The sequence below is a fragment of the Apodemus sylvaticus genome, chromosome 14, assembly GCF_947179515.1.
Source record: "Apodemus sylvaticus chromosome 14, mApoSyl1.1, whole genome shotgun sequence".
NCBI classification, from domain to species: Eukaryota; Metazoa; Chordata; class Mammalia; order Rodentia; family Muridae; genus Apodemus; species Apodemus sylvaticus.
In genome coordinates, this window is record NC_067485.1 from 20,214,993 (window position 1) to 20,235,678 (window position 20,686).

The 20,686-nt window shown below is 35.5% G+C and overlaps 1 protein-coding gene across 2 annotated transcripts in view; it reads left to right on the forward strand.

Moving 5' to 3' along the window:
- Nup153 (nucleoporin 153) overlaps positions 1-20,686 on the forward strand; it is a 53,895-nt gene that overhangs the window by 14,932 nt on the left and 18,277 nt on the right. Inside the window, exons 3-14 of one of the 2 annotated variants that reach the window (XM_052156723.1) lie at positions 1,350-1,598; positions 2,284-2,423; positions 2,507-2,635; positions 9,627-9,743; positions 9,842-9,886; positions 9,972-10,025; positions 11,873-12,019; positions 14,568-14,614; positions 15,029-15,143; positions 17,972-18,106; positions 18,587-18,685; positions 20,106-20,190. In XM_052156723.1, coding sequence (XP_052012683.1) covers positions 1,350-1,598; positions 2,284-2,423; positions 2,507-2,635; positions 9,627-9,743; positions 9,842-9,886; positions 9,972-10,025; positions 11,873-12,019; positions 14,568-14,614; positions 15,029-15,143; positions 17,972-18,106; positions 18,587-18,685; positions 20,106-20,190 — 1,362 coding nt within the window. The remainder of the gene's footprint in view (positions 1-1,349; positions 1,599-2,283; positions 2,424-2,506; positions 2,636-9,626; positions 9,744-9,841; positions 9,887-9,971; positions 10,026-11,872; positions 12,020-14,567; positions 14,615-15,028; positions 15,144-17,971; positions 18,107-18,586; positions 18,686-20,105; positions 20,191-20,686) is intronic. The other variant, XM_052156724.1, reaches the window with a different exon arrangement.

Consider the following 20,686-nt stretch of genomic DNA (forward strand, 5'->3'; position numbering starts at 1 on the left):
CCACCAGCCTCTGCCTCCCACCATGCCCTGCCAGCTTTCTGAGTTTTAACTAGTAGTTTTCTTAACATGTTTTGTAACATTGTGTTTAATTCAATTTAGCTATTCTTCCAGATTGTTTTTGTGTCTCTGTGATTGAACCCAAGGCTTTTCTTGCATGATAGAGACCAGTTCTTCAGTGAGCCCCAGCCTTCTATCAGATACTAGTGTGTGTGTGTGTGTGTGTGTGTGTGTGTGTGTGTGTGTGTGTGTGAGAGAGAGAGAGAGAGAGAGAGAGAGAGAGAGAGAGAGAGAGAGAGAGAGAGAGAGAGGTCTCGTGAGCGAGAGAGAGCACCTCATAAAACAACCTCTCCTTTTTCCCTGAGTTTTTCCCCCCATTTTTAAACAATTCGTCATTGCCATGCTTTGTATTCCTCAGTTTTTTGGAGAAAGATTTGTTTGGATTGTGGTAAAGTACTTACTACGTAGGAAGTAATTCATCAGCTTTAAATGTGTATTGCATTTAAGTATATAGGCTTCTTTTGCAGATACTATCTTGGAACTTCATCTTACAAAGCTGAAAGTCTTCATAGAACCCAGCCTTCTTACTACTTCTCCCTTAGTACCTGGCATATTGTTCCAACTAGGACTTTAGTACCTGGTCTCACATGCCAAGTTTATCTTAGGGCCCCCACCCCCACTACTTGATTCTTCTGGTGCTGTTTTCCATGCTTTAAAAAGTTTTTCATGTATTTTCTCTAGTTCTGTACACGTTTATATTTGTTTGATCTTAGTTAATTCCATTTTAAGAGAGGTTTTTGGAACCTTAAACATGATTCTGTATACTTGAAGATATACATAAAGCTGGTTAGAGAGATTCTGGAAAAGAATTATAAAAGTGAAGTTGGTAGGTGAATAATATGAGGGTGTATTCTTAAAATCATAATGTTTAAAAATGTGGGCAATTCAGAAATGTCTCAGTCATATCACAGAGAAGAGGGGAGCTCTCTTGAAATCAGTGGGCATGAAAATGACATCTCATTTGAGAGGAAAATGAGTGTATTTAAGAGATTATTTTAGAACATAATAAACACTAGCCTTTTGGAAAACAGTACGGCTTGATACTTCACTCCGTATCCTTATTGCTATAACCTAGCTAGAGTAAAGATTAGTATTGTATTGTAAGAGTAGCCTTACTCAAGAAATATAAATGTTGTGAATAGGTTTAGTTACCTGGAGGAAAAATAGTTATATTTCAGCTCTCATACTTAACATTGTCCTGAGCGATAAAAAGTGTCTCTTTAAGAAAGTATGCTTCTTGCTTTGCATTACCCTTTCTTGGTTTTATTCATAATGTTAACTATTCTTTTAAGAACCATCAACAACCAGTACTGCTTCAAATTATCCAGATGTGTTAACAAGACCTTCTCTTCATCGGAGTCATCTGAATTTCTCTGTGTTGGAATCCCCTGCTTTGCACTGTCAGCCGTCTACGTCCTCTGCATTCCCAATAGGCAGTTCTGGATTTTCCCTTGTGAAGGAGATTAAAGATTCTACCTCTCAGCATGATGATGATAACATCTCAACTACCAGTGGGTTCTCTTCAAGAGCTTCTGAGAAAGGTACTATTGTTATCAGGTAGTAAGAAGCTTTGTCAGCAAGAATCAATCTCTCAAGATTGATCTCCCCCCACCCCCCTCTGAGAAAAGGTCTTTGTAAGCACAGCTACCTAGAACTTATTGTGTAGATTAAGCTGTCCTTGCACTAATAGAGATTCACTTGCCTGTTAAATGCTAGGTTTAAGGGAGTAGAGACTATCCTAATTTAGGTGGCTTTTGTTTGTTTGTTTTAGATTTATTTTTTTATGTGTATGTGTTTGCATGCAAGAGGTTTTGTACATTATATGTGTGCAGGTACCCAAAGAAGCCAGAGGGAATTCCAGGTGGTTGTTGGTGGGTGCTGAGAACTGAATCCAGCTTCTCTACACAAGGAGTAAATGTTCTTAATTGCTGAGCCATCTTTCAAGCCCTCCTTTAGTATTATTTGTTTGCTTTTGTTTTTAGAGACAGAGTTTCTTTGTGCAGCCCTGGCTGTCCTGGAACTCATTCTGTAGACCAGGCTGGCCTCAAACTCAAAAGAGATCCACCTGCCTCTGCCTTCCAAGTGTTGGAGTTAAGGGCGTGCGTCTCCACTGCCTGTCTTTTTAGTTTTTAACTTTGATTTTTATTTATAAACAAATGATAAAAATCTGGGCCTTAAGGTCTTAAGATTGGTGCTGTTACTACAAATTGCAAATTTCTGTTTTAGATATAGCTGTTTCAAAGAACACTTCCCTGCCACCTTTGTGGTCCCCAGAAGCAGAACGTTCTCATTCACTCTCACAGCATACTGCCATCAGCTCCAAAAAACCAGCATTCAACTTGTCTGCCTTTGGAACACTTTCCACCGTGAGTACTAACTATAATGGATATAATCACAAACGGTTAAGTATTTTTTCATATAATTTGTTTGTCACTGTTTTTCTATGCAGTCCCTTGGGAATTCTTCAATTCTTAAAACAAGTCAGCTTGGAGACTCTCCTTTTTATCCTGGCAAAACAACATATGGTGGGGCAGCTGCTGCTGTAAGACAGAATAAAGTACGAAGTACACCTTACCAGGTTAGTTTGAGTAGGGTTGTTGCTAAACTTTACCATTGCTAGACACTGACTACTAAAACCCAAAAGACTTGAATTTTATGAATCTTGAATTATATAAATCATACGAATTATAGAACTGTGAGGTTTTTAAATTTTCAGTGTCTGAGAACATTTTAATTGTAGCGAACATACTGATTATTAGATATGTGTGTTTATAGGGCATATGACAATTTCACTTTTTAAAAATTACACATAGAAAAAAATTACCTTAATAGTAATGCCTTAATTTTATCATATTGAAAAACATTTTCATTGCAACAAAACATCTTAGATATCCCCACCATCAGTGAGTGTATAGTCATTCCCTGGGAGCTTTTTACCTGTCTGTATTTAGGGCTTTGTTGTAATTTCAATGAATTTAGTCATAGTATGTAGGTAGCCTTTGAATTGGGCTAATGCCTTATATTTGTATCACTGTGACTTAGTCTGCACACTTTAATTCCCTTCAGTTGATGGTATTAACCTATAGTTTATGATTGAAAATGTACTGGGTTATTTTCAGTTTCAGCATTCATTTTCATCTGTCTTGGACATATACTTAGGAGTTAAGATTTGTTCATCACATAGATAAGTGTATAGTAAACAAGACAGGTATTTTCTGGTCTAAGTACCACCTTGTTATATTACTATAGTTGCACTTCCACACTGAATTGTCAGGTTTTTGTTTTAGCCATTCTAATAGGAACACAGTGGTAATTTCAATTTATGGTTTTAATTGGGTTGTCCTCAATAACTAATGATGTTGAATGTCTTTTTATGCTTTGAAGTTTTTTATTTATCTTATTATGTTTTGTTTGTTTTGTTTATTTGGTTAGGGTTAGGGTTTGGAATTAGGGCTACCGTTAGGGTTAGGAAAAAAACAGGGCTTCTCTGTGTAACAGAGTCCTGGCTGTCCTGGACTTTGTAGACCAGGCTGGCCTTTAACTCAGAGATCTCCCTGCCTCTTCCTCCTGAGTATATGATTAAAAGCATGTGGCACCACTCCTGGCTCATAATTTTTTTATAATTTTTTAAATTTTACAAATCTTGTTCATTATAAAATTGGGTTGTGTTCTTGATGAGTTGAGGCTTTACTTTTAGTGGTCTAGTTATTTAATTTTTTTTAATGAGATGTGTTTTATAGGTGATTAGTTGATATATTTTATTTTTCTCCTCTTTATGCTTTTGATATCTTTTTAAGATATCCTATATATAACTATTATCAGAAATGTGATCAATATACTATTTCTAAGCCAAACTATTTTTTTATCCTGAATGTTAGATAACATTAAATCTCAATTCATAGCTTTGATTTATTCGAAGGTATAGCCCAAATTCTCTTATTTTCCTTTTTCTTTCATGATGGACAGAGAAAAAAAGAAGGAGAAAGGAAACCAGGAAGAGAAATGAGGAAAGAGAAAGATGTTTTAAATTTGAAATGAACTTTTCTACCAATATTGATGTTGGTTTTCAGTGTTTCTAATAAATGTACTGTGCTTTTGAAATTAAATGGCCGGAATCAGGTTTAGTTTTCAAAACTCTTAGTAAATCATTGCTTAATAAAAAAGGTCCAGTGGAGAGCAGAAGTCACCGTAGTTTTTTGTAGAAATTTTATAGTTTTTAGGCTTTAATTTAGAGCTGTCCTTTGAGTTAATTTGTGTCTGGTATGTGGTGTGTCTACATTGATCTGTTTTACATTTGAGCATTTGTTATAAGTACCATTTGTTGAAGACTCCTTTCTCTCTTGTGTTAATTGCATATTGTCAATTTCATAACTTGGCTTTTTCTGCTTATCTTCCTTATCTGTTTTTATGTTATGCTGGTACTTTGCCTTGATAGCTGTTGGTGTAGAGAAAGTTTAAATTGGTAATGCTGTTCTCTTAATTTGTTTTGTTTTGTGCAAGCTTGCTTTGGCTTTTCCTTTTTTTTTTTTTTTTTGATTTGGTTTATTGGAGACAGGATAGCTCTGGCTGTCCTGAAACTCACTCTAGACCAGGCTGGACTTGAACACAGAAATCGACTGCCTCCCAGAGTGCTGGGACTCAGGCGTGTACCACCACCACCTGGTGGCTTTTCCATTTTTTTGTCTGTGGGGGGTGGGGGGGATGTCCTTGGGTTGAGGGCTGTGAACATGTTAGACACTTAACTACTCAGCTACAGCAGAGTCTTTGGCTTTCTGTAGTTCTTGGAATTTCATAAAAATTGAGAACATGTTGATTTTTGCAGTGGCTGTTGGGATTTTGATTGTGATCATAATATGAAAAATCATATGACAAAATTAAGTTTTTTAATCCAAGAAGATTGTATATCTCTCCATTTACTTAGGAGCTTTTAAGATTTCTTTCGTGACTATTTTGAAGTATATATAGTATGTGGACCTTGAACATGCTTTATTAGATTTAATATTTCCTGTGGCTTGATATTGGTCAAGGATAGAATTATTTGTTCAGTATACCTAATTTATTTGAAATACCTCCCTCTCAGCCAATAAAAGGGTTAATTCTACCAAACATGTAAGAAAGAAATGTATACTGATTCCACAGCTTCATGCAGTAAAAGAGGGGGGAACTTTTTACATATTTATGAGAAGAGCAGAGATATTGCAAGAAAGCTCCAGGCCAACAATTCTCATTAATAGTAGGCATCTTTTTACCAGATACTTTTGTAAGTAGTCAAGTGGGTTTGTTTTAGGAATGCAATATTTGCCCAGTATTTAAAAATGAATGTAAACTGTTTTTTTCAGAAGAGAAGAAAAAAAAAAAAACATATGAAACACTTGACAGAAATCCTTCTTGTTTGATAAGGATTTTCATCTACTAGATAACCTCACCTGATACTGCTCATCTGTATCATCTGTATAAATCTTCAGACAGGGTCTGGCCTTCTGATGAAAGGCTGAATGCTGTCCCTCTTGAGCTTAGGAAAAGATTCTGGCTACCTCACTGCTATCCTTGCAAAACATCAGGCTACAGTTTCTAGTCAGTGCAGGAGGTATAAAAATGTACCAAGTATGCAGATTGGAAAAGTACAGTAGTATTTCCAGTTAAAGACAGACAGTGTGCTTACATTCCTTTCTAAACGCTACTTTAACTAAGCTTAGCAAGGATATAAACTGGAAGGCTAATATGTGAAGTCATTCATGTATATTAGCAGAGTTAGAAATTGGACAACTTTTAAAGAAGTATCATTTGGTGGTTGGTGGTAGTATTTTTCTGAGAAAGGAGCTGTGTGTGCTATGTTTCTTAACATAGGAAGATCTCTTTCAAATATGAACTAAGCTTATTGAACAGATAAGACTGTTCAGACTGTTTATAGGTAACAAATGGCATGAAATACTTAAGTGTAAATAGTGAGATAGTATTGTTGGACTGTCTCTAACTTGTCAGCTTCTGAGCAATGACGCAGAGACTTATTAATGAAAGTTTAGGCCTTAGCTTAGGCTATTTCCCAACTACCTACCTTGAATATCTTAATTAACCCGGTTTATTTTAATGTACACTTTGCCACATGGCTTGTTAATCTCATTCAGTCCCAGCACCTGTTCTTTACACCTTCATGGCCCACTGGCGAAACTGCTGGCTTCTGACTTCCTATTTCTGCCTGACATTCCTGCCTTTCGCTGTTAACTCTTTATTAAGGCCAATCAGAGAATGCCTTAGGCAGGTAAGGAAGGGCACACCTTCACGCAGTGCACAAAAAGATTGTCCCAATAGGACAGTGTATGTTCAAGGACTTTCTGCTGACTACTATAGAATATGAAAGAAATTCCTATATACATTTTACTTATTTGTAAATTGGTATGGTATTTTTATTTTATGATCATACTTTATACTTTAAAGGCAGGAGACACTATACGGAAGCTTTTGGAGAGGGCAAGCATAGAGAAAACATTAAAATGAGTGTATTTGAAGGTTTGTTTTGTTTTAGGGTCTAATTTGGCTTTCTGATGGGGATTTTTTTTTTTTTTTTTTTTTTTTGAGACAGGGTTTCTCTGTATACCTCTGGCTGTCCTGGAACTCACTCTGTAGACCAGGCAGGCCTCGAACTCAGAAATCCGCCTGCCCCTCTGCTTCCCAGAGTGCTGGGATTACAGGCATGCGCCACCACCGCCTGGCCACTAATGGGGATTTTTTTTTTTCTTTTCATTTTTATCTTTTTATTTATTCTTTAATTCTTTCTTTTTTCTTTATTTACATTTCAAAAGATTTCCCCTTTTCTGGGTCCCCACTCCCCACAAGTTTCATAAGCCCTCTCTGATGGGGATTCTTAATTAAAAGTATCTATTAATCTATTTCTGAGTGTGTATGAGAGTTGTTTTTGTTTGTTTGAGACAGGGCTTCACTGTAACAGTCCTGGGTCTCATGGAACTTGCTCTGTAGATTGGGCTGGCCTCAAAAAGCACACACTAACATCTCCTGGCTGAGAACTGTTTTGTTAAAATAGAAAGGCTAATGTTGGAGGTTATACTGGTGGCTTATTCTAAAGGGGAAGCTGGATTATACTATATTTGATAAACTTTAGTTAAAAGTTGAGCTTGTTAGATGTTAAGGTGATAGAAATCTGCAAACAATTTCATAAATCTCTTTTCCTGTAGTCATTTTCTGAAGACTTACTGAAGATTGAACAATTTTTAGTGCCAGATATGCTTATCTGGCGTAGCCTTAGAATCTTTCTCAGTATAGACTTCCAAATATTTGAAATTGAAATTTGGTGAGTTTTCATGGTTTTGTTGCTTGTGTTTTTACATGCTGAGGAATGGAATTCAGAGTGGCTTGCTTGTCAGGGAAGTGCTCTGTGAACTACACCTCCAGCTCTGCAAGTGATGTTTGGATGAAACCTGTTAATCCTTTTGTAGAATGAATGTAAGAGCTAGGGAACATACTATTGATTTGTAATTTTATTGATTTACTAAGTCTGGGTCCTGAAGCTAGAAGACTCCTTTAAAAAAACAGACTTTTATTTTCCTGGTGGGTATTTATTTGAATGTTTTCTTGGTTTTGTTTCCACAGTAGTTAACAGATACCAGGTTCTTAAGACTTACATGTAATATCATAGTTCTTTTGAAAATTGATTGATGTATTTGACATAATTGAAAAATATTAATGCAGTTATTGTGGTTCTTTTAAATATAAGCTATCTATAAACAGGCTGGGCAAGCATGGTGGTACTTCCCTTAGTTCCAGCACTTGGAAGGCAGAGGCAGGTGGATCTCTCGAGTTTTAGGCCAGCCTGGTCTACAGAGAATTTCAGGACAGAAAAGAGATCTCTCTACAGAGAGAGATCCTGTCTGAAAAAAATGTTTTCTTGAAATTGGTAATAATACTGTGTATTAAGGTCAAAGTTTTGTTATCTAGCCCCAATTGTGTATTTCTTCTCTTCTCTATCCTCCCCCCAACTTCTCCCATTTGCTCCTATCGCCCCTTAATCTCTCCCAAATTCATTGCTTCTTTCTTTGTTACACGTGTTCGTGCCATATGTTACTTGACCATTTGGTATTGAATGACCAATTGGTGTGGTTTTCCTTAGGTAAAACAATTTCTTCTGATCTCAGTGATCCTTAGTTACTTATAGTTTGTCTAGACTTGAAGCCATGTGAGCCTTCCTCCTTCCATGTTAGATTGTCTATTGCTGACACCCTTCTTCTAGGCCATGTTTAATCAGCTATATTGGTGAGATTTAATGGATGTAGCATCTCTAGGAGACACAGTCTCAGAGCAAACTCCCTGTGCCTCTGGCTTCTATAATCTTTCTACACCTTTGCAATAATCCCAGGAGCCTATAGGAGTTCCATTGTAGATGTATCAGTAGGGACTGGGCTCCACAACTCTACATTTTGATCAATTGTAGTTGTGAGTAATGGTGTCTGTTATGTTACTAAGAGAAGGTTCCCTAATGAGAGATGAAACATACACTTACTTGTGGGTTTAAGTACATATACCCTTGGGAAGTTGGCTTGTTTTCCATATGAGGCATGATTTCCCTCTTGTTGAGTGGGCCTTAAGTCCAGTTAGAGGACTCTTGGCTACAAGGTTCCCAGTTGGGGTTATTCTGTACTGGTAGTTGTAGTTCATAGGCAACATCATTGGATTGATAGCTCTCTCCTTTGGAAACTGATCCTCAGGAAGAGAGTTTCCATATCAGATCTAAAGCTCTTCAAGAAATAATCTATTTGAAGATCTCTTTGTTGTACTAGCTATGGTAAATTAAGTTATAGTTATAAATGTATAAATTTCTATTACTTTAAAATCTCCAATCTTTTTGCTTGGTCTTTGAATTCTAATGAAATCTTATTTAATACTCAGCATTACAGATGTCTTGATTTGCCAGTGTGTTTTTGTTTTTTTATTGAATATTATTGAATATCTGGTAAGATATTGCTAGAAATTTTTATGGATTATCCTATTCTTATCTTGGAACACATGGATAAAATTTTCTTTAGACCAGTGCTATGCTGTTTTGAATAAAAAAAGGCCCCCAGAGGCTCATAGGAAATGGCGTTACTAGGAGATGTGGCCTTGTTGGAGTAGTTGTGGCTTTATTGGAGGAAGTAAGTCACTTTTACCTGCTGACCCAGATATAGAGCTCTGCTCCTTCTCCAGCATCATGTCTGCCTATAAGCAGCCATGCTTTCTGCTATGACAATAATGGACTAAACCTCTGAACTGTAAGCTAGTCCCATTTAAATGTTTTCTTTTCTAAGAATTGCTATGGTCATAGTGTGTCTTCACAGCAATAAAACCCTAAAACAAGTGCATTTTGAGTTTCTTTTTTCTCCCCCCCCCACTTCTGATTATTAAAATAATTCAGTTATCAAGAGAATTGGGTTTCAGCAATTGTATATCATACATCCTTTCAGATAAGTCACTGATAACATAATCTTATCTTATTTTGAATATCTATTTTGTTTTTTCATTGTATGACATATGTATCTTGGACTGTATGTTGCAGCGAGTAACAAAGACTTATTTTCTAGGCTCCAGTTAGAAGACAGATGAAAGCTAAGCAGCTCAATGCACAGTCTTATGGTGTGACCAGTTCAACAGCACGGCGGATATTGCAGTCATTAGAAAAGATGTCAAGTCCTCTTGCGGTAAAAGTTTGAAATCATAATGAGCTGTGGCAGAATTTGAATTTAGTGAAAAGTCTTAATTTTGTTGTTAACATTTTTTGTTATTGTAATGTTAACAGGATGCAAAAAGAATTCCGTCTGCTGTTTCTTCTCCCCTGAATTCTGTACGTTCTTTTAAATCTTACATGATATGATAGTTTGCTTTTTCATTTTCCTACCTATTTTAACACTATTTCTTTCTCTTTTCAGCCTCTTGATAGGAGTGGGATAGATAGCACAGTTTTTCAGGCAAAAAAAGAAAAGGTAAGCTATGTAAAATGTCAGCAGTTTTGTTGTGTTAAGGGAACATGTTTGAAAAAGGGACTGTTTTTACTTTGGGCTTTGTAGCTTTGCTGACAGCCCTGGGAGGATCAGTGTTATAGAAGCACAGTCAGTATTTTCTGGGTTCTCTTTCACCCTCATGTTGATGACAGTCTTTATGGCTTACTCTTTCTTAACTATAGGTCAGTAGAGCTAGGAGTGGGAAAGTCTCAAATGTTTAGTCATTTGAGTACAGTATATTTATGCTTTCATTGAAATAGCTGAAATAGCATGTTAAATCTTGTGCATACTAGAGCTTCATTTTTGGTTTTTCAAGACAGGCTTTCTCTGTGTTGCTCTTCTGGAACTAGCTCTATAGACTAGCCTAGCCTTGAAACTCAAGATTTCTGCCTTCTGCTTCTGAGTGCCAGGATTAAAGCCTGGCCTGAACTTCATTTTTGATAATGTATTTCATTATCTAGTTGGTTTTTTTTTTTTTCCCTTGGAAGAGTGAATTTCTAGGATTACCTAGATAATTTGTGGTTAGGTAAATGGAATCTACTATAAGCCATTGTCATGGTGTTAATTTAAAATGTAGCTCAGTCCCAGATTATTTAAAACATGAAATAAAAATTTAATATTGTATCATAGTATAAATTGTCAATAAAATACTATAAATGCTTGAATATACTTTAAAAGTTTATGAGTTTCTGGAAATTAAAAAGCTGGAGTACAGTATTATTCATATGTCACATTTGACACATTTCCTCATTGGGGAAGGAGAGCTATAGAAGATTCATAGAAAGCTTTTCCTGGAAACCGGAATTATTGGCAGCTGTGGCTTAGTGAATAGACTATTCATGGCATGACAGTTTATGGGCACAGTGGATGTTCCTGACTTTATAATTATCTCACACCTATGGGATTTTTACTATATTTTAGGGTAACAAAGGATTATTAGTAAAACACTTGTGTGCTTAGACCCAAAACCAGTTCATTTCTCAGTCTTGAAGTCTTAATACAATGCTTTATCAGTTAGACTCAACATTATAAGGCCTTTGGTTTTGTTTGTAAAGTAATGGTAAACCACTTTGAAGAGCTTGTATATGTGTTTAGGAATTAGAACATTTTTATTTAAGATTTAAATTTAAAGATTTTATCTTTAGATTTATTTATTTTATGCATGTGAGAACAATGTCATTGTCTTCCGACACACCAGAAGAGGGCACCAAATCCCATTACAGATGACTCTAAGACACCATATATGGTTGCTGGGAATTGAACTCAGGACCTCTGGAAGAGTATTTCTTTGTATTTTTCTGCATGTATTGTATGTATGTACACCATGTACATGCCTCGTGTCCTTGGAGGCCAGAAGAGGTCCTCAGATTCCTAGGAAATTCAAGCAAGTGCTTTTAACCATTGGTTATCTGTCTAGCCCTTGTAAAAGAAATCATTTTAATTCTTGATGAAAAAAATTTAAAGTTTTTTTGGGAAGATGGAGGAAAACAAATTTTAACCATGTCCAAAATTAATCTTTTCTAAGGTTTTTCAGTTGTCTTGACTATTGTATAGTTTCATGTTATGTTGGTTTAAGTGTTCTTATGTGTGAAAAGCCATGGAATCTGAGGTAAAATGTCAGTTTATTTGTCTGCAAAATAGTTTAGAATTGTAGATATATGTGTACATTATTAGATTAAATGTCTTTGATTTGTCAACTTTTTTCTGTTTATTATTTGCATCTATTTCTCTAGGAAGTGATCTCTAGGTCACATTAACTATTTTGGAATAATTTTAGATACACCACTGATAAATAAAAATGTTTGTTTTGATTTCTGTTTTCTTATAAGGTGGACTCTCAGTATCCCCCTGTTCAAAGACTAATGACCCCAAAGCCAGTTTCCATAGCAACAAATAGAACTGTCTATTTTAAACCATCTCTGACCCCATCTGGTGAATTAAGGAAGACTAATCAAAGGATAGATAAAAAGAACAGTGTGAGTTTGTTTGTTTATTCTGTTTTCTTAAGACAGTGTTATGTATGTGGTCTGGAACTAAGTAGATAAGAGGGTTAACTTCACATTCATGTCAATTACATTGCTTCTGCCTTTCAAGTGTTGGGTTATGTAGGTGTGCTTCAACCAGCACATACGTCTGAGTGTATTTATTTTTATCAGTCTATTTTCTTTTTCTTTAACCAGTCTTTGAATGTTGGCTGGAGTGAATAAAGAAAAAAAAAAGTAAAATAGAGGACCTCTGGTGTCTTCTGGTAATTGTATGGAATATGATGCCTGTAAACTAATGAAGAGTTAGAGTTGTTATCCCTTCAAAATAGCCTTAACCTTGATCAAATCTTAAGTTTGTGTGGGTGAATTTCATGTATCCATTGCCCAGATAAGTTTTGTTAGATTTACCTATGAGTTTTATTTGTGTGACTGATTTCTAAACAGTTTCAGGTGTCCTTTCTTTTGACTGAAATAATTTCTCCTATATTAACTCATCTTCAAAAGAAAATACTTACACAGTTTTTATATGCTTCTTTAAAGTAGAACCCAAAGTTTAGATACTGCTTTTTTTAAAATCCCCACCCCCCCATCACATAAAGTTTATTTTTTGGTATGATTTCTGTACCACAATATTTGATGTTTATTTTTTAGTGGTTTAGCACATCCACAGGTGTTAAGCCATTACCATGTTAAGTTTTAGAACATTTTTTCACAGTTTCCCTCCTAACGTTTTGTAATAACCATGTCCCCAGGGTAGCAGATGATGATGATTTACTTGCAGCAGATATGATTGTTTTTAAAAGCAGGGTATCATTTTATAAAGTGGGCTTGTGGAACTTTACTCATTACTTGGGATCTTTAGGGTTTTTCACCGTTTGCTGTAATGTATAATGCTGCTAGAGACTTAACGTAGGTATACTTTGGTGGGTGCAGATTTTTATTTTTCTTAGGTCTTTGCCTAGGAGTGGAATTGTTAGGCATGTTTTTGAAGAGACAAGGCTAGGTGTCAAAGTGCCTCACATTTTGGGTTACCTGTGTCATTTACTTTAAATAAAGTGTTTTGAGTTTATCATTTTACTGTTTGTTCCTGCGCCCTTTTTCCAGTCTCATAAAACAGCTTCTTGAAAAACTTTATACTTGGGTAGACTAGTGTAGTGATTACCCAGGCACTAACTTTATCTTAGTTTATTAGTTATTAATGTTTTGGCATATTAAGATATCTTTACTGAACTTTCCCATTTTCAAAAGTAATTTATTATTATTATGTCAAGCCTAATTGCTTGTCAAGGCTTGTGAGGCAAGTGCTTTACCACAGAGCTACATCTCAGCTTAGAAGAAAAGTACTAGTATTTTATTATAATTGCTTTTTTTTCTCTGTTCTATAAGTTAGGACTTTCTCCATGTAATAGGTAATGATGGTAGAATTCCAGATTTTATTTAGATGTTAAACAGTGACAGACATCTCGCAAGAGCAATCTTCCAAGACTGTGACTTGTAGTTGTCATCTGTCTTTGTCTCCATTAATCTAGAATATTTTTGAAAAGATGGGTTAATTACTGTGTAGAATGTATAGCAGTACAAGATTGTCCCTGCTGGTTCTAGATTCTGGTTATTCCTGGTTAACTACTGAAGGATGGCTGAGCTCTTCTCCAGGTTTTTGATCCCATTAGCATTATTGAGAATTTTTGCCTCAAGATGTTTATTGATTATACTGTGGTAGATTTTTAATTCTATTGTTTTTCCATGTAATTGATTGACCCTTTACTGTAGAGAATTTTCTATTTTGTGTTTAAGTGAATCCTTGATTTTAGAGTTGCTTACTTTTGATGCTTATCTTCCCCTGTATTTGCCTTTGATCCTCCTGTGTTTTACCACACCCCATTATTTTTGAACATCTTATTTTTTTATATTGTAAAGTAATTCTGACTCTTATACTTTTCTGGCTCTCTGCTCCTATAATTGACCATTTCTGTAGGATCCCCGAGTTCTGTTCAGTTGGAAGTACTTTATATCTCAAATTCTCTTCTTGTAAAGTTGTCTATCATTTAGTGTGGCAAAAAGGGATGTTGTCCCTTTAGAGTCAGTGTGAACTTGAAGGTACTAGTAGATGTGTGACATTTTTATATATATATATGCTCATATTACAGTGCACAGTATAGTTGTAACTTTTGATTAACAAAAAATATCTAAATTACATATATCAAGGCACATTAAAAATTAAATTTCTAATTCAAAATATTAAAATTTATAAATAAAAGGATGTTATTAAGAGGATTTGGATCTGTGGATGTAGCTTTCAGTAGTAGAAGTACTTGCCTTGCATGTGCTCAGGCTGAGTCAATCCCAGTACTGAAAAAAGAAAAAATTAAGCCAGACATGCTCATTCATGTAATCCCAGCACTTGATGGGTGGAGGCAACAGGGGATTTCAAGTCCAGTCTCAGCTACATACTGAGTTTTAAGGCATGCCTCTCATTACTACCCCATTCCCCAAATAATTTTTTAAAATAAAATTCTCATACTATTTTTTTTTCTTTCAGACTGTAGATGAAAAAAATATCTCAAGACAAAATAGAGAGCAAGAAAGGTAATGTCATCTCATGCTGCAACTAGATTTCTAAAAATAGCCTTGAAGATAAAGAAAATTAAAAGTATATTTAGGTGGTTAGTGAGATGGCTCAGCATGTCAAGGTACTTTGTACCAAATCTGAAAACCTGTGTTTAATAACTAGAACCCACATAGTGGTAGGAGAGGATTGACTGCCAAGAGCTTTCCCATTAACCTTCACAAGCTGTCCATGGCACGATCATGTCTGCTTACATGCCCATGATTGTATAAATACATATATAAATGTAGAAAAAAAATAATGTATATTTGGCTACAAATATAGCCCTGATTGTTTTGTTAGCTTATCTGGTGGTTTGAATATTCATTTAACAGTTTCTGGGACAAAAATAATGTAATTGTTCTTTTTTTTTTTTTTTTTTTTTAATTTGCTAGTGGCTTTTCATACCCCAATTTCAGTATACCTGCAGCCAATGGTTTATCTTCTGGAGGTGGCAAGATGAGAAGAGAGAGAACACATATTGTTGCTCCTAAACCTCCAGAGGAGGAGGTAGGCTCATATTTTATAGAACTGTGAAATGGTAGGACTGAAGAGAGACCTATAAGAATGGGGCTTGAAGATTTGATGTGAAGATTATCTACTGTTGAAGCCATCTTTTAGACTGTATTGGTCTAACACCTGACTAGAAGCCTCAACTTCATGAATTGCATTAAAATAACCTTTACAAAAAACCCACCTTTCATTTTTTATTTACTTTTTTTTATGTGAGATATTTCCCATTGAAATTACTGGATTCTCTGGTTACTGCCTTAGGGTTTTGATCGTTTCTTAGATGTACATATGATTTAACACTCTGCTCTTTGTGATGGTTCATGTTAAATGGAGCAATGGGATTTAGATTTCTCTGCTACTTATTTATTCTTTGTGCAGATTTATTACAATTAGTCCATTCTCTCATCAGGGTACATTTGGGCTGATTCCCAGTATGTTCTAAGGTGAATATTTATACACTTCTCCTTAGCCATGTGCAGTTTAGTCTGGAGGATATTTACCAGGAATGGGATTGTTGGACTGCAGGGGTTGACAAATCTTTAAATGTTTTTGACTTTGCTAATGTTCTCTTCATAACGCTCCACATGACCATTGACGAATATTTGTTTGTTTATTTATTTTCTTAACTAACACTTGGTTTTGTTTTGGCCCATTGCCAGTGTGATAGATTGAAAAAAATGTCATTGGGGCTTTATTTGCATCTTGTTTACTGGGAATGAGGATTCTTATATGTGTTTTGTGACCATTTAGTTTTTCCTTATTCATTATTTTCCTATGGGATTGACTAGGATGAGTTCTTTGATTGGTGAGGTAGCTCAGTGGGTAGAGGTGCCTGCTGCCAAATCTGGTGACCTTAGTTCCATTCCCATGGTATAAGGTCTGAGTTCTGTGGGTCTCATTTAACTACCACGTGTTAAACAAAAAAGAATTGTTAGATATTGCTTGTGTATAGAGCGTGTAGACTCATTGAAGATTGGTTAAATTGAGTTTCTGTCTAGTTTGCTCATTTTTTTTAAACTACTTTTTGAGTTGGAACAGCTTGTTTCAGTCTTTTTTAAAATTGGTTTCATCCAAGCTAAATCATTTAAGGCCTTTACCACCTCTTAAGAAGCTGTTGCTCCTTTAACCTTTAGAATGTAGGGATTTTTAAACTTTTATGTGTAGGGGTGCTTTGAGTGCATGTTATTTTTTTGCACCATGTGCATGCAATGTCCATAGAGGTTGGAAGAGAGCATCAGAGAGAGTCCTTCAAACTGGAGTCATGGACAGTTGTGAACCACTATCTGGGTGTTGTAACTGACTGAATTCAGGCCTCCTGCAACAGCAGCCAATGCTTTTAACATCAGAGCCATCTTTCCAGCCCTAGGGACTTTGACTTGTTTCTGATTACAATTTCTCATTATCCTTATTGACCTATAATGTTCTAGAAGTGTATTTTAAAGTTAAAACTTACATTTCATTGATAACAAATTTTTTTCTGGTATGTGTGATTATGGTCACGTGTAGAGATCATAGTCCGTCATGCACTGATCTTTGCCTTCCACTTGTTTGATGCAGGGTCTCTTTGTTGTTTGCTGCTGTTCATGCCAGGCTAGCTGGCTGGTAAATTTCTGGGAATTCCCATCTCTGCCTCCCATTTTGTTATGGGAGCAGTGGGATTACCGATACTCTGCTGCTGGTGGTTTTATGAATTCAGATCCTCACTGGTCAGAAGTGCTTTTTCTCACTGAGTTATCTTCCCCAGCTCAGATTATATTGTTAGTAGTTGGATTTATCGGTTGGTGTTTGGTTTTTGTAGATTGTTGTGGGAGTGACACTATTTTTTCACTCTATTTTTTTCCACTGGTTGGTTGTGCTTCTTGAGTACCAGAAGGAAAACATATTGTTGGAATTGTGCTAAGTAAGGGCTTTGGCTTAGTTACTGGTCTGGGGGTTGTTTCTGCTTGTCACTGGAGTGTTATGAAGGGACAGCGTGTCTTTTTGAAAGAAAACTGAGGTTTGAATGCTCCTTGATCATAAAATATGTACATTTTGTAGTTTTTATGTCATACTAGTTTGCTTTTTGTTCTAAAGAGTAATTTATGTATATGAGTAAACTGTAGCTGTCTTGAGACATACCAGAAGAGGGCATCAGATCCCATTACAAATGGTTGTGAGCCACTATGTGGTTGCTTGGGGTTGAAGTCAGGATCCCTGCAAGAGCAGTCAGTGTTCTTGCTACTGAGCCATCTCTCCAGCACCCTGACTTGCTTTTCTAAAAAATTTTTTTATGTGTTTCTATATAGGGCATGTGTATGTGATTTGCATGTTACCGCAAATCTCTCTACCAATAAGGCTGTGTATGGCTTTGTTTCATAGTAGGACCCTAAATGTAATACAAAGGAAGACATTTTCCCCCTTTTAAAAATATTTTTATTATTGGTGTGTGTGTGTGTGTGTGTGTGTGTGTGTTTAGAGGCAGTCAGTGTTTGCCATGAGCATGTTTGAAATTTAGAGGACAACTTTTAGTAGGCAGTTTTTTCTTCCACCTTTGGGTTCTGGGGATAGATCTTGGGTTGTCAAACTTCTACGTTATGCAGTTTTACCTACGCAGCCAACTCTTATTTTCATAAGATTAGAAATTGGTGCTGATATTTAAGTTACATGGCAGTTGGTGGCACAATTGGGAATTCAAGCTTTCTTTAGGTTTTAATTCAAGAGGTCTTGTTAATTTTGCATGGGGCCTACTTCTTATTTAAACTCGGTCATCGCTACATCAGTTCTCTCTGAAAATAGTAAATAAAAGCATGATGTGAAAGATGACATCCTTACATGCTGTGTTTTAGGAAATGGAAGCACCATTGTTACCGCAAATCTCTCTACCAATCAGCAGTTCTTCCCTGCCCACCTTCAGTTTTAGTTCCCCTGTGATCTCGGCTTCTCCGTCACCAGTCAGCCCTTCTCAGCCATTACCAAACAAGGTATAGAACCACTGTATAAGTGAGGTGATTTCTGTTTCTATTCTTTAATCCAATTCTTTTTTTTTTCTTTTATGTTCTTCAGTATAAAAATCAATAACTCAAAGTAAGAAAAAAATGAAAAAATATTGGGGAGTTGGAGCTGGGTTTGATTCTAGGGCCCTTTTCATGGTGGAGAAGCCCAGTCTCCATGCCAAGAAGTGTGAACGATGTTTAATATATAGTGGGAGTATTCACATCTTATAGTCTACACTAGACAGTTGTTCTCCAAACAGTATTTCCACTTCAGGGAAAAAAAAACAGTTACTAATCAATGCTTTGTTTTAAGAAGTCAAAGTGATTTTTAAATTTAAGTGGAAAAAGAGTACTATTATTTCTTTGAGATAATCTTCTTTAAAGTTTGTTTTATTGTTCATTCTTCTAAATAGCTTTTTGTATGTTTGTGTCTTTTTTTACCACTCTTAAAAAAAAAAAAAAAAACAGGTACAGATGACCTCTCTGGGCAGCACGGGCAGTCCTGTGTTCACATTTTCATCTCCCATTGTAAAATCAACGCAGGCAGATGTGCTACCTCCAGCGTCTGTAAGTACCCAGCAGGGGCAGTTCATGATTGATTTCAGAGCCATAGTGTATTTTTTTTAAATCTTTTTTTTTTTTTAAAATCAAACCTAAGATTTCATTGATAGTAAAATACCTCTCCAACTTAAAAAAAATAGCATTACAGGAAACAAGTATTTTGTATTTTTTAGTACATACTTAGATAATGTGTGTGTGCATTTTCTTTTTTGTTGTTGTTTCATTTATTTAATTATATATAAGTACATTGTTGCTGTCTTCAGACACTCTAGAAGAGGGCATCAGATCTTGTTATGGTTGGTTGTGAGCCACCATGTGGTTGCTGGGATTTGAACGCAGGATCTTCAGAAGAGCAGTTGGCACTCTTAACCACTGAGCCATTTCTCCAGCCCCGTGTGCATTTTGTTCTATGTAATTTGGAAAGTGAAGATATTCTGTTATTCCCAAAGAAGTACATTCACTTGCATTCATTTATACTCTAGAAATTTAACATGACATACAGATGTATGTCTATCTTCAGAGTTCCCTCATAGCTTCAGACTGTCCTATAATGCTGATTAATTTTTATCTGTTGTAGATGAGATGAAAAGACCTTGGCAGCTACATCATATTACACTTAAAATCTCTTTAATCATTTTAATCACCTGTGAACAGGGTCGGTTTGGGATATTGTTACACAATATGCAATATGTATTTTTCTTTGTGATTGGGAAATATTTGGGTAAGAATGATAATATTCATATTTTATAAACTTCCATGAATGTATCATCTTTCTATATGTTACTTTTAGATTTTTTTTGTTTGTTTTTGTTTTTGTTTTTTGAGACAAGGTCTTAACTATGTAGCCCTGGCTGGCTTGGAGCTAGCCTAGTCTTGACCTGGAAGAGATCTACCTGCCTTTGCTTCCCAAGTGCTGGGATTAGGCCACACCTAGCTTGTTTCTTTTGTTTTTGTTTTGTTTTTGTCATAGGTAGGCATTACAGGTAAGAATTAATTTTCTTATATCTCTGAAGTCCATTTCTTGTTCCCCTAACCTCATATAAGATGCTGTTCAAAATTCAGGAGATGGGGTATTAGAGTTTTGTGAGTATTTTATGTAATGTTTTAAAAGAAGAAAATATATAAAGAATGAAAAAACGCTGTCAAAGAGACATGTCATACTGTTAATACAGTTTTTCATTTATTCAAGATAGAATCTGGCTATGTTGCCTAGGCTGACTTCAAACTGGGCTCAAGTACTTTTTTCTCCCTTAGCTTCCCTGATTAGGTACTTGGTTCATGAATTTTCAATCTAGGAATTGTAAAATATGAAACGCTGTATACTTATAATTGATGGAATTCATTATACTTTTTGATTTAATCTAAAACTAAGTTCTGTTTGTTTCACAGTATTTTGACTCCTGAAAAATACCTTTTCTCGTTATAGATTGGTTTTACATTTAGTGTGCCTCTTGCAAAAACTGAACTTTCTGGCTCTAATAGTTCTTCAGAAACAGTTTTAAGTAGTTCAGGTAAGTGAAAAAAAATTTCTCATTCTTTAAAAAACGAAATCTATGTTAGAGTAGCACTTCAGATTCTCCTTTGGTCATTCTTAAAAGTGCCTTCACTTGAAGGAAATCAGCTCTGAAATGTTAGTGAAAGTTAATTCTAACAGGAGGGTTTTTTAATTTTTTTTTTTTATTATAGTAACAGTTTGGTTTTCAATAAGCTGGTCATAATAGTGTATTTATTCACTTACTCAGAATAAGGTACTAAATTTTTTGTCATTCATGTCTTATTACAGCTGAGGGCTTGTCTTCATTACAGTTCTGGTGGATCTAATCTTTATGTTTTCTTTGTACTTTATATAAGCATTTTTATTTACTATGCTGGATTCAGCCGATCAGTGATCTAAACTGAAGAAACATCATTAAACTTATAAAATAAATCATTAAAACAGACTTTTGGAATGGTGGTGGGTTTTATTTAGTGTTTGGGAAATACTAAAACATTGAGTTTTAGGTCAAG